The sequence below is a fragment of the Macaca fascicularis genome, chromosome 19 (genome assembly GCF_037993035.2).
Source record: "Macaca fascicularis isolate 582-1 chromosome 19, T2T-MFA8v1.1".
NCBI lineage: Eukaryota > Metazoa > Chordata > Mammalia > Primates > Cercopithecidae > Macaca > Macaca fascicularis.
Window position 1 is genome coordinate 13,918,846 of NC_088393.1, and position 14,229 is coordinate 13,933,074.

A 14,229-nucleotide genomic window follows, 5' to 3' on the forward strand; every position below is an offset into this window, starting at 1 on the left:
CATTCCGTAGAACTCCGAACCCTCCGGACCTGGCTCGAAAGGCCCCTGCACGACCCCAGGCCCCAGATCTCATTTCAGAGTCGGTCCACTCTCCGCTGCCCCCCGCGAGTCCCCCACAAACCCATTCCCAAGCCTCCAGGATAGCTCAACCCAGCTCGAGGTGGAGAGATTCTTTCACACTCCTCCCGGGGCCCCCTCTCCCAGCCCCTGGAAGACCCCCTCCTCCTCCCCACCTCCCATCAACCCCCGGGTCTCTCTCAGCCTGGAAGAGGGGAGGCGGAGGGAGGAGGGGGAGGCGCAGCCGCTGCCGGGGTTCGGGCAAAAGGATATGGCCATTCGGTGATCTTTTTGGCGTATTTTCTCACCACGTTGTCTTCGCTGAAGAGGAAGAGAGACCGGTTAACCGTGAGGCAGTTCTGTCGGACGGGGATGGGGTTGTAGAGTGCCATGGTCCGCGCTCTCTGCGCCATTGACTGCTTGTACATCCTTTGCGCCCCGGGCTGCCCGCCCTGCCGGCTGCCCCCGGCTCCTCGCCCGCCTCCGGCGCCCACGACCACCCCGGCGGCTGCCCCGGAGCCTCCTCCCCCGTAGCGGGCCGGCATCTCGTCTCCGAAGCGGGCCATTCTGCAAAGAGCAAAGGGCTCCGGGTTACGCTGCGGCGAACGATGCGGAAGACGCCGCCGCCGCCGCCGCCGCTGATGCTGAGGCTGCCGGGGCTGGGAGCGCGGCGGCTGGAGCTACGACTGCGGAGACGCTCCACGGCCCAGCCCATCGGGCGGCGGCGGCTCGGCGCCTCGGGTCGGGGGCTCAGAAGGCGGCTGCCCGGGCCGAGCCGGGGATAGCAGCTCGGGACATCTTCCTGGCTGACCCCGGAGAAGGAGGGGCGGGAGGAGGGTGCGGGGGCGGGGCGCGGGGGCCCGGGGAGGAGGGGGGAGGGGAGAGAGAAGCGAGGCAAAAAATAACCGAGGAAGGAATCCAGGCAATCCCCAGTCCACCCACTCCGGAAAAAAAAAAAAAAAAAAAAAAGACAGTTAAAAAAAAAAAAAACACCCAACGCACACCCCCTTTAAGAAGCGAACGGTTTGCAAAGGACGCCCCCCCGGGACGCAGTGGAAGCTTCAAATTCCTCCGAGGTCCAGGTCAGGCTGGCATCTTGCAAAAGGAGTGCGCTCGGCCCATTAAAAAAAAAAAATATATATATATATATATATATTTAAAAATAAAGAAAGAAAAAACCCAGGTCTTTGCTGGGTGGGGAGGGCAGCAAAAAAAAAAAAAAAAAAATTAACTCCCCTTCTGTTTTGCTGGAGTTCCTAGACCTTAAAAATGCTGAAAGATCGGTAGCTCCAAAAATAAAATAAAATAAAAATAAAGAAGATGAAAGGGAAGGGTAAGAGGGGGGAGGGGGAGTAAGACGCTCCAGAGGATTCCTAAGGAGTCTTCACACCGCAGGGTCCAGGTTTAAGAAAAAAAAAAAAATTCTTCCTGAATCACCAGCGGCTGCCTCTTCTGCTCCCGGAGGAAGTGTGTGTGTGTGTGTGTGTGCGCACAGCGTTTCGCTCAATGGTGCCTCATCTTGGGGTTAAATTGCAGCAGTGAAATCCTGAAAATTCCCAACAGGGGGAAAAGAGAGAGAGAGGTATGCGCCCTCCGCTTAGCCACTCAATCGCTGCCCCTGGATGCTGCAATGCCCCTCCACCCTCCAAATCCCTCCACCTCCTCCTTCTCTAGGTTTTGCTAAAATAAGACTGGTGTGGAGGGTTGCGGGTAGAAGAAGGTAAAGAGGGAAGAAAAAAAAATGGGCGCAAAGGTCTGAACCACTGGCCAGCAAGCGGAAAAGGGGAGCAGTTGATGAGTTTAACAGCAGAAGGACCCACCCAGAGTGTCGACACATGAGGGCCCGCGACCAATCGTGGAGGCGCGGGGGGACCGGGCTCAGCGGAGTTTGTGGGGGAGAGAGGGGAGCGCCGCATGCTTGGGAGGCAGGAAGGGGGAATTGGGGTGCTTCCTCCTCCCCTGGGAGGAAAGCCTGTTTTCCACCCGGTTCCATTTCGGTTGCAGACAACCGGACGCTCCCCAGCATCTTGCAAGGAGAAGGCAGGATGGAGGCAGGAGAAAAAAACTTAAAAGACAGAAAAGAGAAGGGGATTTGTGTCTAGAGGTGCGATTCGTCAGTCTCTAAACAAATTTGCTCTGGTTAGCAAAAGACCATTTTTGAAAGCGGAGAGAGTGGTTTGGGGTTACTTCTGTGAACGTTTCAAATCACAGAGACTCCTGCAAGTTGGAATTAAGGGTTTATTCTACCTTGGAGACCCCAGAGGTGACAAGTCTGAACTCCTGGGAGGAAATAATTAACCAGGTCCTAGTTGGCTGGATAGGGGTTCTGGGTAGTATAGTTTGCTTGGTACCTCACGTGTCTCCAGAACCACTGTGATTAGTTCCCATTCTGCTTTTTCATGTGGTGAAATTCAATAAGCACACAGAAAAATGCATAAAACATAAAGGTAACGGGGTTAAGAAATTAAACTGAAATGAACACTCATGAAACCAAGTCTAGGGGTAGAAATGGAACATCACCACCTCTGCAGAACCCCCTTCTCCAACACGCTTACACAGCCGCTTATTCCAGCAATAATTTCTACCTGACTTTATGGTATTCATATCTTCCTTTAAAAATAAAAAAAGTTTGACTACCTTATTATGCATTCCTAACCAATACAATTTTACTTTGCTTCTTTTGGGCTTTTATATAAATGGAATAATCATATAGTATGTATTCTACAGTTTCTTGTTTCTTTGCTTCAACATTATGTCTTTAAGATTCATCTGGCAGGGCACGGTGTCTACATCTGTAATCCCAGCACTTTGGGAGGCAGAGGCATATGAGGATTGCTTGATGCCAGGGGTTTGAAACAAGCCTGGGCAATATAACAAGACCCTGTCTCTCCAAAAGCCTTTTTAAAAATAAAAATTAACCATCCATGGTGATGGGAACCTGTAGACCCAGCTACTTAGGAGGCTGAGATGGGAAGATCCCTTGAGTCCAGGAGATCTGAGGTTGCAGTGAACCAAGATCAAACCGCTGCCCTCCAGGCTGGGCAACAAAGTGAGACTCTGTCAAACACACACACACACACACACACACACACACACACACACACAAAAGATTCATACATCCTAATCTGTTAGAAAAATTCACCTGTTTGTTGTCACACGTGGCTGTGAGTTATTCACTTTCACTGCTGTATAGTATTTCATCGAGAGAATATGCCACTATTTGTTTATCCATCATCTTGTTGATGGGAATCTGTTTTGGTTTTTTTTTTTTCCAGTTGGGGCTATTAAACATTACTGCCTCAAATACCTTTGGTGCAGATAAGAATGCATGTCTCTAGGAATAGCCTTAGGTGTGGAATTTCTGGATCCACAGGGTATTCATGTCTTCGAGCTTATAAGATGTCACCAAACTGTCTTCCAAATTGAACGTACCAAGAAACATTGAATTTTCATGGAGCTTGTATAGGCAGAAAGGCGAAACAGAGAGGAAGGGGGAAAGGATGAAAAAGGCAAATATTCTTTCAAGCCTTAGCTAGTTGAATCCTAGTTAATTCCCTTCCCCCCTCGCCCCCACACGCACACATATCAGTATTCAGGTTCTTTTGGAACACTCTGGAAAGATGATATGTCTTTATATAAAGTCCCTGTTCTGTGCCAATGCACCAAGTTTTACACATTGCCCCATAACACTTACAAGATTTTCTAACTTGTCAAGATATGGATGAAATGATTAAACCAAGAGTGACTGGAATTGCAAGGAGATAGAATTGTGTGGGATTCAGGGAGAAGGAGGGGCTGTGAAGGTGCTCACCAAATATCAGTGGTTTTTGTACTTCACATTGCTTCAGATATCAAAGGTGAACAGCAACTAATATGAAACAAGAGGCAAGCCCACGTGCTCAGATGTTAAGAGCCAGTCAAACGAGAGGGCTGCACTGTCCGAGTTGAACTTACAACTTGTTTTGATGGACCTCTCTGAGAAGATTATTCAGTTTTAGAGCAGGAGCATTACCTGCATAGATCTGTGAAGACCCCAGAGTTTTTCAGGAAAGAGTGACAGCTCCCTGATGGAGTTCCTGCCCGGGTAAAGTTTCCACTGAGTCTTCGCAGCAGCCCCATGGAAGAGATGCAAACACTGAGGGTGAGAGAGACTTAAAAACTTTCCCAAGGTCACTAATGTGGATCTGAAACCATTTCGGACTCTTGCATTCTGTTGGACAGAGGGGAATTTGGTACAACCATTTTGGAAAACTGTTGGCCGGGTGCGGTGGCTCACATCTGTAATCCTAGTATTTTGGGGGGCAGAGGAAGGAGGATCACTGGAGCCCAGGAGTTTGACAGCAGTCTGGGCAACATAGTGAGACCCTGCCTCTACAGAAGGAAGGAAGGAAGGAAGGAAGGAAGGAAGGAAGGAAGGAAGGAAGGAAGGAAGGAAGGAAGGAAGGAAGGAGGGAGGGAGGGAGGGAGGGAGGGAGGGAGGGAGGGAAGGGGAGGGAGGGGGGAAGGAGGGGGGGAAAGAGGGAGGGGGGAGGGAGGGGGAGGAAGGGGGGAAGGAGGGAGGGGGAAAGAGGGAGGGGGAAGGGAGAGGGGAGGGAGAAAGAAAGAAAGAAAGAAAGAAAGAAAGAAAGAAAGAAAGAAAGAAAGAAAGAAAGAAAAAGAAAGAGAAAGAAAGAAAGGAAAGAAATATATTAGTTGAGCATGGTGGTGCATGCCTGTAGTCCCAGCTACTGAGGAGGCCAAAGTGGGAGGATTGTGTGAGGTCAGGAGGTTAGGCTGCAATGAGCCAAGATCATACACACCAGTCTGGGAGACAGCCAAGTCTCAAAAAACAAACAACAACAACAACAACAACAACAAAACCCACATAAAAAGAAAACCTTTTTGGTCATTTCCATCAACATGGCCATTTGAACATCCTATGACCCAACAATGTCACTCCTGGGTATATTTCCAGGAGGAATGAGGATATATGGATATATGCACTAGAATGTGCGGCACTATTCATACTTGCTAAAAGTTGGAAATTTCCCAAATACCATAATGGATAAATACACTGTAGAACATGGAGCTTTATGCAGCAATAAGAAAGGACAATATGGAGCTACACACGGGTGCATGGACGAATTTTATAAACTCCATACTGAACCAAAGAAGCCAGACACAGAGTAGAACATGGTGTATAATTCCTGTTATATAAAGTTTTTTTAAAAAATGGTGCGCACCTGCAGTCCCAGCTATCCTGATTCCCAGCTACTCTGGAGGCCAAGGCAAGGAGGATGGCTTGAGCCCAGGAATTCGAGGCTTGCAGTGAGCTACGTGATCTGTGCTCCAGCCTGGGTGACAGAGCGAGACCCAATCTCTTCTTTTTAAAAAATTAAATAAATAAATAAATAATAACATTCAAAAATGGGCAACACTGATCGCCTTTAGAAGTCAAAGGAGTAGTCACTTTGAGGGTAAAGGGATACCTTCTGGAAGCATCTCCGTCTGGGTGACAGTGGCATGGGTGTGCTCACTTTGTAAGTTTTGTTCATTTTGTACCTTTTCACTGAGCTACACGCGATTGATGTGTGCAGTTTTGTGTGTGCTGCAAACTTTCATAAAAAATATTTGTAGGCTGGGCATGGTGGCTGAAGCCTATAATCCCAGCACTTTGGGAGGCCAAGGTGAGCGGATCACCTGAGACCAGGAGTTCGAGACCAGCCTGGCCAACATGGTAAAACCCTGACTCAACTAAAAATACAAAAATTAGCCGAGCGTGGTGGTGCATGCCTGTAATCCCAGCTACTCGGGAGACTGAGGCAAGAGAATCGCTGGAATCTGGGAGGCGGAGGTTGCAGTGAGCTGAGATCATACCACTGCACTCCAGCCTGGGAGACAGAGCGAGACTCCATCTCAAAAACAAACAAACAAACAAATTCATGATGCTCCTGAAATACAGCCCACGCAGCACCACTTGTCATGGTGATTTGTGATCATTCTCTCTGCACACTTTGACCATGAAGCCCCTATACAACAAAATCAGGCATCTTTACTGGAGGACAAAGAACAGTCCTCCAGCATGCCCCCAAACCATGCCTAGACAGCAGAGAAGCCGGCTGCGTGCAGAACCGCCTGCAAAGTGTTGTAAACATTCATATTCCTGAGCCATCCCCCACTCTTTCTTATTTATTCAGCATTTCCCTGGGGTATAGCCAGTGTTGGCAACCACGGCTCTGGAAGGGGGCAAACTCACCATCTCTTTCTTGGCATTCTCTAGGGTTATCAATGGAGGTGCTGTTGGCATTTTCGGTGCAACATTTGTTGCTCTTTAGGGCTGTTCTGTGAATTGCGGATTGTTTAGCCTTCTTGGCAAATGCCCATTAAATGTCAGTAGCATCCCTAGTCATGTGATAACCAGACATACCCATATACATTTCCAAATGCCTCCTCTCACCTGCCATCAAGGTGACAGAAGAGTCTACACTTTCCTCTCACCAAATGGCACTTCCAAAGTTTGCCTGACTACAAAGTTTGGAATGCTGGGGTTCCCCTCTCCTTCCTAGGAATCTTCTCAAGTCCTTCAACCCCCAATTGCTCAATAACTCTTTTCCAGAAAGAACTCAACTCATTTACTATAAAGTGTGGCAGGGCTCCATGTGCATTATCTTTATAGATTCACTTTGCAGAGATAACATTTCTGTAGCCAAAGGAATGAATCTCTAATACCGGAATCTTACCTATCACCTAGCAAATGGGAATGGATGGGCAAGAAATCATCACAGCCCCCTCAAATGACTACAGTAGGTAGTTCCCAGACCCCCACTAATACAAATTACTAATGTTGACCAGGTAGAGAGATTTAGAATGTTATTAGCATTGCGGACAGAAGCAGTTTAACAGCAGGCAGCCAGAAACCAGCCCCAACCATTGGTTCTAATCTTTAACACCTCTACCAGCTGGAGGTTTAATTTATCAATCAGCAGCAGCATTACCATACCGGCTTTGAGAATGTTATTCAATTGAACAGGGCTAGCATCTTTGAAATAAATGCCCCAAATAAATAACGGCAAATCGCATTCATCTGACTGCTAAAACAATTATCAGCAAATCTAGTCACGTTGAGTTGCAAAAATGGATCGGCCAAAAGACATTTGGTCTCTGCCTTCTGGTCCGGATACCCGTGGGGAATGAGTATCAAGATCTTTGGGAGGTGGAGGATAAAAATGACAAAGCCAAATTTGATCATCCAGATGTCTGCAGGTCATGATGTAGGCACCCAAGAGTGAATTCAGAGATGGAATGTGGCTGTCACTTTGGGCATGACATTGCACAGTAGCATGTGCCCTGCAAGCTTCCAAAAGCGAATGAGGCAAAGACTAATTCTGGACATAGACCTGGGTTCAAATCCTAGCTCTTGAAATTCTTAGTAGTGTGCATTTGGAAAGGTGCTTCCCCTCTCTCGACTTCAGCTTCCTCAATAACATGAAGACAAGACTCCTTCCCCTACAGATTCCTGTAGGGATGAATTAAGATCAAGCAGAGGCCAGGTGTGGTGGCTCATGACCATAATCCCGGCACTTTGGGAGGCTGAGGTGGGTGCATCGCTTGAGCCTAGGAGTTTGAGACCAGCCTGGGCAGCATGGTGAAACCCCATATCTACTAAAAAATACAAAAATTATCCGGGCATGGTAGCACATGCCTGTAGTCCCAGCTACTCAGCTACTCAGGAGGCTGAGGTGGGAGGATCACCTGAGCCTGGAAGGTTGAGGCTGCAGTGAGCTGTGATCATGTCACTGCATTCTAGCCTAGGTGATGGGGTGAGACCCTGTCTCAAAAAGAAAATAAACAAACAAAAATCAAGCAGATAAGCTCTCAGCATAATGACTAGCATACATATTATTTCTTTATTTTTTTTTTGAGACGGAGTCTTGCTCTGTCGCCCAGGCTAGAGTGCAGTGGCGGGATCTCGGCTCACTGCAAGCTCCGCCTCCCGGGTTTACGCCATTCCCTGCCTCAGCCTTCTGAGTAGCTGGGACTACAGGCACCCGCCACCACGCCCAGCTAATTTTTTTTGTATTTTTAGTAGAGACGGGGTTTCACCGTGTTAGCCAGGATGGTCTCGATCTCCTGACCTCATGATCCGCCCGCCTCAGCCTCCCAAAGTGCTGGGATTACAGGCGTGAGCCACCGCGCCCGGCCTGCATACATATTATATAAGCAGTCAAGAATTAGTGGTAAGTAGATTTTTTAAAAATCACCAGAGTCAATCTTCCAGACCTGAAATCTGTGAATATCACTGACCAAGACTGATTAAATATTACATTATTTTTCATTTCTTAAATAAACATTTTATTTTGGCATAATTTTAGATTTACAGAAAGTTTGAAAACATAGTGCCAGAGAGTTAACATTATACCCTTCACCCAGCTTCCTCTAATATTAACTTTTTTTTTTTTTTGAGACAGGCTCTCACTCTGTTGTAGAGGCTGGAGTGCAGTGGCACAATCACGGCTCACTGCAGTCTCGACCTTCTGGGTTCAAGCGATCTTCCCACTTCAGCCTCCTGAGTAGCTGAGTAGCTGAGACTACAGGCATGTGCTACCATGCCCCGATAATTTTTGTATTTTTAGTGGATATGGGGTTTCACTATATTGCCCAGGCTGGTCTAGAACTTCTGGGCTCAAGCAATGCACCCACCTCGCCCTCCCAAAGTGCCGGGATTATGGTCATGAACCATCATACCTGGCCTCTGCTTGATCTTAATTCATGCCTACAGCAATCTGTAGGGTAAGAAGGCTTGTATTCATCCCTAGTAGCTGAGACCACAGGCACAAAACACCACATCAAACTAATTTTTAAATTTTTTGTAGAGACAGGGTCTCACTCTGTTGTCCAGGCTGGTCTCAAACTCCTGGGCTCAAGCAGTCGTTCCACCTTGGCCTCTCAAAGTGTTGGGATTACAGGTGGGAGCCGCTGTGCCCAGCCTCATTCTGTCTCCTGAGTCTCCTCTGATCTGTTTCTTTGTTCCTCACAACCTTAATAATGTCTAGGAGCACTGATCAAGTACTTTGTAGAATGTCCCTCACCTTGGGTTTGTCCGTTTTCATGGTTAGACTGGAATAATGGATTTGAGAGAAGACCATTGCACAGGGGTGCAATGCCGTTCTCTTTGCTTCAGATCAGGGTATACGCTAGTTACATGACTTCTCATTAGTGATGTTAACTTCGATCCCTTGGTTAAGGTGGTGTCTGCCAGGTTTCTCCACCATCAAGCTACTATTTTTCCCATTCCCTACTCTACCCTCTGGAACAGTCACTAAGACCTACCCACATGAAGTTAAGGAAGAGGGATAACTACCCCCTTCTGGATTGGGGAGTATTTATAAGTATTCTTTAGAATTATTTCATAAGGAGGCCGGGCACAGTAGCTCATGCCTGTAAATCCAGAACTTTGGGAGGCTGAAGCGGGCGGATCACTTGAGCTGAGGAGTTCGAGACCAGCCAGAGCAACATAGTAAAACCCCATCTCTACAAAAAATAACAAAAATGAGCCGGGCATGGTGGCACTCGCCTGTAGTCCCAGCTACTCTGGAGGCTGAGATAGGAGGATTCCTTGAGCCCGGGAGTTCAAGGCTGTAGTGGGCTATGATCTTGCCACTGTACTCCAGCTACAGTGACAGAATAAGACCTTATTTCTCAAAAAGAAAAAAAAAAGTTATATATGTAGGCAATTTGGCAACTACCATAAAAACATACAGGAACTATCAAGGGATAATTAAATTCACAGGTGAAAGTTTGGGGGATAACAGATCATTTACATAGTGTCAGAGTATCTTCCCAAAGACAATTGTTAGTTTGTTTGTGTTTTTTTTTTTTTTTTTTGCTATTTATTTATTTATTTTTTTATTATACTTTAAGTTCTAGGGTACATGTGCACAACGTGCAGGTTTGTTACATATGTATACATGAGCCATGTTGGTGTGCTGCACCCATTAACTCGTCATTTACATTAGGTATATCTCCTAATGCTATCTCTCCCCTTCCCCACAATAGGACCCGGTGTGTGATGTTCCCCTTCCTGTGTCCAAGTGATCTCATTGTTCAGTTCCCACCTATGAGTGAGAACACGCGGTATTTGGTTTTCTTTTCTTGCGGTAGTTTGCTGAGAATGATGGTTTCCAGCTGCATCCATGTCCCTACAAAGGACACGAACTCATCCTTTTTTATGGCTGCATAGTATTCCATAGTGTATATGTGCCACATTTTCTTAATCCAGTCTGTCACTGATGGACTTCTGGGTTGATTCCAAGTCTTTGCTATTGTGAATAGTGCCGCAATAAACATACATGTGCACGTGTCTTTATAGCAGCATGACTTATAATCCTTTGGGTATATCCCCAGTAATGGGATGGCTGGGTCGAATGGTATTTCTAATTCGAGACAATTGTTAGTTTTAAGGGTCAAAACAGTAACTTGATAGTGGAGGACGCTGGCAGACAAGCAAGTGACTGGCAAATCACGTGCCTCTTAGAATGACGTACCAAGAAGGCGGCAACGTCGCTTCTAGGAACTTCTGCCAAAAATGCGTGATTTGAATAACTGGTAAACAACCATGTTCAGATTAAGGGGCACTTTATAAAATAAGTATTCTTTGGAAGTGTTAATGTCACGAAGCTCAAATAAAGACAGAACAACTTGTCCAGATTAAAGGAAATGTGACTGACCAAATTCAACAAGTGAGCCAGGACCTCCTTTTGCTACAAAGAATGCTATTGGAACAATTGGTGACATCTGAATAAGATCTGTGGATTACATAATAACAGTGTGTCCATGCTAATTTCCTAATTTTGATCATTGTGCTGTGCTTATGTAAGAGAATGCCCTGTTTTGGGAAACACACTGAATTAGATAGCGTTAAAGGGCCATCATATCTACAAATTACTCTCAGTGGTCAACGGTTGGGGTGGAGAGAGAGAGAGAGAGCAAGAGAAAGGATAGAGTGTAAGTGGTAAAATGTTAGCATTTGAGAAACCTGGATAAGTGATACAGGCGACTTCTTTGTACCAGTCTTACAACTTTTTGGTAAATCTGAAATTTCAACAAAATAAAAAGTTAAAATAAATGAGCGGCTACAAACATTGCAGAGGCGCAAGGTTCATTCATTCTCCTGACTGTATGGAACATCTGCCATGTGCCCAGTAATTTTGCAAACACAGAACAAGGCAGACAGAATTTCCTGTGGTCGTGGAGTTGAATTGAGATGAGGAATAAATAGAGTAAATAATAAGGAAAATACATAGTATGTTAGATGGGGCTAAGTGCTAAGGAGAAAAACAAAGCAGGAAAGGGAATAGAGGGTGCTGCCATTGGGAATTAGAGTCAAATGCGTCTCTGAAACAGCTTTTGTTATGCAAAATAGCAGTCCCCTGCCTCCCTCCATGCTTCATATCCTCCTCCTGAAAGATACCCACTATCATCCCTTTTTGCTGATTTTTTTTTTCTTTTTTGAGACAGAGTCTTGCTCTGTCACCCAGGCTGCAGTGCAGTGGCACGATCTCGGCTCACTGCAACCTCCGCTTTCCGGGTTCAAGTGATTCTCCTGCCTCAGCCTCCCGAGTAGCTGAGATTATAGGCACCCACCACCACACCCGGCTAATTTTTTATATTTTTGGTAGAGATGGGGTTTCGCCATGTTGGCCAGACTGGTCTCAAATTCCTGACCTCAAGTGATCTGCCCTCCTTGGCCTCCCAAAGTGCTGGGGTTACAGGCATGAGCCACTGCACCTGGCCATCTTTTGGCTGATTTAAAAAATCATTATGGATATATAATAGTTGTGCCTATCTATGGGGTATATGTGACATTTTGATACAAGCATACAACGTGTAATGACCAAATATGGGTGACTGGGATATCTACCACCTCAAGCATTTACCATTTCTTGGCCGTAACTAAAAAGTCAAAAAATAACAAATGCTGATGAGCTTGCGGAGAAAAAGGAATGCTTATACACTGTTGTTGGGAGTGTAAATTAGTTCAACCATTGTGGAAGACAGTGTGGTGATTCCTCCCTCAAAGACCTAAAAACAAAAATACCATCGCACTCAGCAATCCCATTACTGGGTATATACCCAAAGGAGTATAAATTGTTCTACTACAAAGACACATGCACGCATATTCATTGCAGCACTGTTCACAATAGCAATGACATGGAATCAACCAAAATGCCCATCAGTGGTAGACTGAATAATAATCTGTACAACAAATCCTATGACACAAGGTAACCTATGTAACAATCTTACACATATACCCCCTGAACTTAAAAGTATTTTTTAAGAAAGGATTTACCATTTCTTTGTGATGGGAACATAAATTATTGTTAACTGTAGTCACCCTATTGTGCTACCAAGCACTAGATTTTATTCTTTCTATCTAACTCTATTTTTGTACCCATTAATCATTTCCTCTTTATTCCACCCTCCCCACTACCCTTCCCATCTTTTGGTAACTATCGCTCTACTCTGTACCTCTGTGAGTTTTGTTTTTTTGTTTTGTTTTGTTTAGCTCCCACATATAAATGGGAGCATGCGATATTTGTCTTTCTGTGCCTGGTTCCCTTTAGCTGATTATTTTGCTATTTACTACCCTATTATTCATATTGGGTTTTTGTTTGTTTGTTTGTTTCGGAGATGAAGGTCTCACTCTGCTACCCAGGCTGGGGTGCAGTGGTACAATGTCAGCTCACTGCAGCCTCAAACTCCTGGGCTCAAGTAATCCTCCCACCTCATCTTCCTGAGTAGCTAGGACTACTGATGCGCACCTCCACACCTGGCTAAATATATATATATTTTGTAGAGATAGTGTCTTGCTGTGTTGCCCAGGCTGGTCTCAAACTCCTAGCCTCAAGCGATCCTCCTACCTCAGCCTCCCAAAGCACTGGGATTACAAGTATGAGCCACCACACCAAGCGCTATATCGTTCATTCACTTACTTCTTTCTACTTTAATAATTTTCAGTTTTAGGTATTATTTATTTGTTCCAACATTATTATTTTATTCAACTAATATTTCTCAAACTGACCACGTACTATGTGTAGCACACTAGGTCAGCCACTACAGATAATATAGAGAAGCATTAACTATCAAAGAGCTTATAGTTAGGTTGGGAAAACAAGATGTACACTTGTGAATATTTAATTAGTATTCAGAAATAGCCAACAGCAATACCCAAGGATATTATAATGAAAGCAACAAAGAAGTATCCTGTATGGGTGTTGTAGCACTTTATAGGTATTAGCTATAGAAAAGGAGGATTTTGCTAATTTCTCCCTCCATCCCCCTACATATGGAACCTTCCAAGACCTGCGCATTTGTCCAATATTGTTCTTTCAGAAAGTCAGGAAGATTCGGTGTTTATATTGTCATGTACAAGGCAAGTTACAGTTATGGCATGAACAAACTATAGCTACTTTTTCTTTACAACATATTGTTTCCCTTGGGACTCGTCATGTTTTAAATTCTTCTTTGCTTGGTACTTATTGCAAATTTGACCCCCAAGTCTTTAACAGCTATTCAGTTCATTTTATCATCCAGAAGCAGTCATTCCTGAAGACTTGTCACATGGTCTAATCAGGACTTTCCCTGGCATACAGCTTTCATCCTGGGCTCTCTCTTTATCATCATCCAGGAGATTCCCTTTGCTTCTCGTTGTTGGATTTCTTAAGTCCAGTGTTCTATGTTTCCCTCTTTCTTGGTTTACTCCCTTGTTTGGAGAAGCACATCCTCTAGTAGCTTCTTGAGAAAGGATGCATGACAAGTTTTCCAGTTACCTTATTGCTGCATAAAAAGCAGCCCAAACTTAGTAGCATAAAACAGCAACATTCATTTATATTATTACATTTTGTGATTTGGGTGGTCAACTGGGATCGTCCGGGTGGTTTTCACTTAGGGTCTTTCATGCAAATACAGTCAGATGGTGAGAGGGACTAGAGTCATCTCCAAGGCTTCCTCAGTCACAGGGCTGGCACTTAGGCTGGAAAGACTCAAACAACTGAGGCTTCTCAAGCATCTCTCTCCATCTCTATGTGGTATCTCCACATGGTGTCTCCAGTATGGCAACTTCAGGGTAGCTGAACTTCTCTTATGCCAGCTCAGGACTCCAAAGGCACATGTCTCAAGGGAGAGAGCCAGGCA

The 14,229-nt window shown here is 45.4% G+C and overlaps 1 protein-coding gene across 18 annotated transcripts in view; it reads right to left on the bottom strand.

Annotated features, from left to right (window-relative positions):
- Positions 1-14,229, bottom strand: part of CACNA1A (calcium voltage-gated channel subunit alpha1 A) — a 432,044-nt gene that overhangs the window by 307,287 nt on the left and 110,528 nt on the right. For 16 of the 18 annotated variants that reach the window (XR_012428445.1, XM_045380278.2, XM_074026050.1 and 13 more), the window contains exon 3: positions 331-624. The exons of 1 other annotated variant lie outside the window; for it this stretch is intronic. Coding sequence is in view for 16 of the 17 variants with exons in the window: in XM_045380278.2 (XP_045236213.2) it covers positions 331-624 (294 nt within the window). In the remaining variant the exon portion in view is untranslated. Of the gene's footprint in view, positions 1-330; positions 625-1,061; positions 1,181-14,229 lie in introns of those variants that run through there. One more of the 18 variants, XM_065534480.2, reaches the window with a different exon arrangement.